Genomic DNA, 5,173 nt, shown 5'->3' with positions numbered 1-5,173 from the left:
GAAGAGTGGTGCCCAGGACATAATGTAATGGATAAATGGATTTCTGATGCTGGCTAGAAGTGAGGGGTTCCATGCCATGTAGAAAGTTGCTATTTTAAAATTCCAGTATAAGATTTGCTCTAAAGAACTTATTTTTAAATTTGGTTATCATGGCTGAAGTTCAAAAGTATTGCTCTTTGCATCACAGAAGCTGCACATTATAAATTTCAGTGCATTAAGGTAATTCTGTATTCCAGCTCTTATCCGCCAGCATGCTATTAGACTTTCCAGGCTGCTCTCATTTGTCAGTTCAAGAAGGGCACAACCTATTCCATCACCCCATCTGTTAATGATAATGCTGAATGGGATGAGATGAGCACGTTTTTGTCAACGTTTGTCCTAAACCAGCCCTTTGCACTTGCCAGACAGCTGAAACGCGGAGTAAACAGCAACATGACCTGAGCCACGTGGAGGCATGGGAGTAGCTTATGGTTCCAGGTTTGTGCTTCACTGGACCTGACAGGTAACCAGGACTGGGGTGCTCAGGAGGGGAAAAACAGCCTAAAGGATTATATACCTTATGTACTAAAGTACTGTGCCCTGCAATGTGTGGCTGCAAGGCATGAGTAGGGGATAGGTTTGCCTTGGGACAACGCTGTGGAATGTGTTCAAGACATGTTGTTTCTCCTAAGTTTACAGTTCTGACTGGCACTGATCCATTTACATTGATGAAGGCAGGGTGTTTGGGCAATAGAAGTGAAAGAACATTTTTTCCATACTTGGGGAATAATTATCAGTCAAAAATTATCAGCATGTGAAAGAAATACTACTGTGTTCTGCTGAGCCACAAATGATAGATGGTGGGGGAAGGTTGTGCTGGGATGTGTGAATCATAAATGGAAGTTAAAAGTAATCTGGGAAGTGATGGCACAGTTCTTTGTGTTAAAGAATTTGAACAAATGCAGTATTTAGAAAGAAAAAAAATTCTTTCCAGCACTATCTCATCTCTTTGTTTGTAGTTTGCAAGACCTTGATCTCTGTTCCTCCCCCAGGTACAAATGTCTGATTGGATTATTAACATTGCATCAACTTTAAGCTTGTTTGTTTTAGCCTGGAGTCACCAAATTTTAGTTTTCTTAAAACCAACTGTTAATTTCAAGTGCTAGTTAGATAGTAAGTCCAGTTTAGAAAATCACAAAACATGCAGAGGACACATTTTGGTTCCAAGTTTATCTTCTGCTGTTCACCTTCCTTTTATGTGTCTTTATTCACATATCTCTTGCTACGTTATTATTGGGTGAGGAAGTGATTTTTGTTCAGTGCTGGCAGAGTAACCAGCACAGTGAGGTTCGGGCTTAGGACGCTGGGGGCTTCACCTCTACAATTTGAGTTGCACTTTGTCAACCAAAACAGTAGCTGCTGCACTGTATTTCACTATTATAGTTGTGTGCTTGTTATCAAAATTATTTCATCACTATAATTTTAGGAAATTAACAACGCAACATCTGTATGTAGAAAAGGTATTTTCCTTCTGAGTACTTTGTCTCACAAAGGTCACAACAGAATCTGCACAAATGCAGAACAGGGTGACTGGGACTACAAAGGTATAGTGCACCTATTTCTCATTAGCCATGAATTAGTACCAAACAGAAATGAAAATTACTTGGTTATTTAGCAGGAAGTTTGAAACTTACACATGGAAATACTCCTTCACATGATGTGTACTTCAGTTATGGAATTCATTGCTGCAGGTTGTGGAGTCACAGAATCCACAAAAAGGTTATTAAATGCAAGAACACAGAAATCTTAGGAAGTCATGGGCTATCAAAATTGGAAAGTTACATTAATATTCTGGGGAAATTATTGCACTGTAAGCTTGCTTATAAGCTTGCTTTTTCATTTTTTGGGGTTGGTTTTTTGTTTTGGTTGTTTTTTTGCTGATGGTGTTTTGGTTTGTTCTTTAACTTTTGTTTCTTTTGTTCTAATAGCTCTTCCCAAGAAATCTTTTACTTTCTCTTTGAAACTTTTCAGCGTGGCATGACCTACTTGGATCTTTGTAACAATGCCTCCAGTCAGTCATAGGTAGAAGCCATGTGTGCTGGGTAGCTCCTAGTCTGCAATTGTTGGACCAGAGTGTTGGGAAGCTTCAAGCGTCATTTGTTTGCAGTCAGAAGCTCTCTGAGCTCTTTCTTTAAGTTAGCAAACACTAGACAAACAAATTGATTTGTAACGATTTTGTAATCAGGATGAGAGTTTGAGCAGTAGAATGGGTGACACTGTCCAAACCACTTATGTGTGTACTTTTTCTTCTCCGTAAGTGATTTCATGTAGGAAAACTTGAGATTTGGCTTGGGTGAACAGGTCACTTCCAATTCATACTTTTTTTAGATTCATGACAGTATGTAGAAGGTCAGTCTTACTTACCTGTCCTCATCAGACCATAACGTTTCAGACAGAGAGCCCCACAGTGAGAACATGCGCACTCCTGGCTCTGGCTGCATCCATAAATCATGCTGCAGTCCTCCTCTGCCTTACATGGGACCTCCCTTGGCCAGGCTGGAGAGAAGCTCCCTTTTTGCCCATGTGAATCACTGCTCTCAGTCCAAATAATTTCAGTTTGTCTCTGCTCTGCAGCCCTATTGCAGCCAGTCCAGCCACCCCACATCCCTGTGGGGAAGGGTAGGTAAATGGGAAGGGGCCAGGGTGAATTAAGAGGGGTGCTTAACAATTCCCAGACTTGGTCACGAAGGCCGTGACAGTGCATTTGAAGGCCACAAAGAGCAGTTCTGGGAAGCTGTGGGGTTTTTTTTTTTGGTTTGGTTTTTTTTTTTTTTGGGGGGGGGGGTGTGTTTTTTGTTGGTTATTTTTTCTGTTGTATGTAACTGTTTGTCTTGTATTCAGCCCAGTCACAAAACAGAACATTCTCACTGTCAGCTGCAGATTAGAGCCCTCTGTGATGAAAAAAAGGCTTTTTATCTGACTTTCACATGTTAAAGGTAAATTAACAAATAACTAAATAAAAGCTCAAGGGCACACACACTCTTGCTTTTCACAGCCTTGCTCAGTCACCTGCAGCATGAACAGCAAGTTATGCATGTGGCTAGATCTGCTTCTCTGTGGTTTTGAGTGTTCAACATGAAAAAGGGAAATGAAAGTACATTTTGAGAACAAAGCAATACTATCATTTAAAGTTACGTTTTGCTTTTAGACACATTCACATTGAAGAGCTTTCTTCATCAAGACTTGTTTATGATTATGCAGTGGGGAGAGATGAAAAATGGCTATAAATCTCTGTCAGGATATAAAGGACACTCAAATAAAAATCAGGTCCCTACAGTGAGCTCCAGATTTGAGTAGCATGGCAGAAGCACATTTATTTCTAAGGGTGTCTGCAGCCATGTCAGAGTTCAAGGCTCTGAGCTGATCCAAACCTGAGGGCTCTTGTAAGCTGTGCTGTCATCTACACTGCCAACAGATAGTTTCATAATCAGGTCATACAACCCACTTAAATTATTTTACTACCAAGTTAATTACATACTTTGAAGTCTTGTCGAGATCAGATGAAGGCAACCAGTGAGTGGAATGACCTTGTCTATGTCTCAAGACCATTGTCTATGGTTTTATTTCAGGGGTTTTCAAGTCCTCATCAAGATATCTTTTTCCACTGTTCATGGAGAGTTTGAGATGTATTGTAGTTGCAATGGTTAGAGAGCTGAATTCAGTTAGTGTGAGATTAAATTTTCTTAAATGAATGGATGTAAATATCATCCATAATATTACCCAGTTTTTTTAGGAATTGGTCAGTTTACAGCTTTGGGACCAATCAGCTATGAGGTCCTTAAACAAGGAATTTGACATGTTGGAAACACTGTAAAAAACGTTCTAAATTGCTCTTGTCTGGCTGATTTACTTGATTGACTGAAGCCTGTCTGTTGCTGAATTGGAAGGGGTGTTTGTATGGTTGTTGCTTAGACAATATCCCCAGCTAGATTTCAAGTGAGTTTGCTAATCCTGAGTGAATTAATGGTACTATTGCTTCTCAAATAGGGAGTTAATGTTTTGTTAAGTTGAGAGTGTAAAAGGGCTCTGATACTTCAAAGTCCTTTGCCTACTGGGTAGGCAATGTAAAGGTTGCCTGTCAGAGATCGTTGCGCCGGAAGTTTATAATTCTCTGTGTTTCACAGAAGAAAATAAAACTGCACAAGAAAAAATGTACTAACATGCTTTGCGAGGTTAAAAGTTCAATATTTTCCAACTGTCCTTATTTTTACTAGTTTCACATTCTTTCTTTCTTTGTGCCATGCTAAAAGATAACAGCTTGATTTCATTATGCAGGCTCAGTCTGAATGTTTCAGGTGAAGATATCCAGGAATGACAAGATAAACCTTCCTCCTTGTTTGAGATATATGGATGTGCAAGATTTACACATTTGTAAATCAAGCTGTTTGAGTGCAAATATGTGAAAAGTGGCTTTCAGCATTTGGTTTCTGATGTCCACACTTTCATCTCTAGTTGTCTGCATCACCGAGCACATGTATAGGTGTGTGTAAGGAGATGATTATTTTCTTCTGTCAGGTTTTATATCAGGAAAGAAGAACTCCTTGACCTTACTTGGTGAGTTGCTTCAGTGAAGCCCTACATTTCTTGCGGCTCAATTTTAAGCTGATTTGTGTAAAGCCTGAGAAATGACATCTGGCTGAACAGGGTATCCATCCCATCCCCCACATCCTACATCTTCATTTTTTTAATGAGAAAACTACTCTTAAGTGACTGGAACAGCTGAAACCACCACACAGACATCACTAAGCAGAGTAAGTCTTGCAGAGAGCAAATGATCCAGGGTCACAGAGGTCCTGTAGTTTTGTTTGCAGTGAAACTGAGCATTAACTTTTTTTTCAGAAAGGGCTGGCAGGCAGAAGAGAAGTGTATGCTAGTTACATGTTACTTCATCGTGTGTTAAGCTGATGACGAGATAGAATTGAGTAACATTTGTCAATAAATGAGACTGAAATTTTTGTGAGATAAAATTAAGAAATAATTCTGAATTAAATACTTGGAAAACCAGCATGAGAGGTTCATGATGTTTTTAGTACTTCACTTAATTTGTGTACATTTTTTAGAAATTATATATATTACTTGAAATCTCGTTGAATAAGCACTATTTAGTCTGTCATGGAAACACGTTTTTTCACTT

At 39.2% G+C, this 5,173-nt stretch overlaps 1 protein-coding gene across 1 annotated transcript in view; it reads left to right on the top strand.

Moving 5' to 3' along the window:
* Positions 1 to 454: 454 nt before the first annotated feature.
* TDO2 (tryptophan 2,3-dioxygenase) overlaps positions 455 to 5,173 on the top strand; it is a 16,525-nt gene continuing 11,806 nt past the window's right edge. Inside the window, exon 1 of the mRNA XM_014312087.2 lies at positions 455 to 477. Within this exon, the coding sequence (XP_014167562.1) occupies positions 455 to 477 (23 nt within the window). The remainder of the gene's footprint in view (positions 478 to 5,173) is intronic.

Source organism: Geospiza fortis, unplaced genomic scaffold, assembly GCF_000277835.1.
Source record: "Geospiza fortis unplaced genomic scaffold, GeoFor_1.0 scaffold40, whole genome shotgun sequence".
NCBI lineage: Eukaryota > Metazoa > Chordata > Aves > Passeriformes > Thraupidae > Geospiza > Geospiza fortis.
Note: the sequence above shows the minus strand (reverse complement) of the source record. Positions and strands in the feature narration are given on the sequence as shown.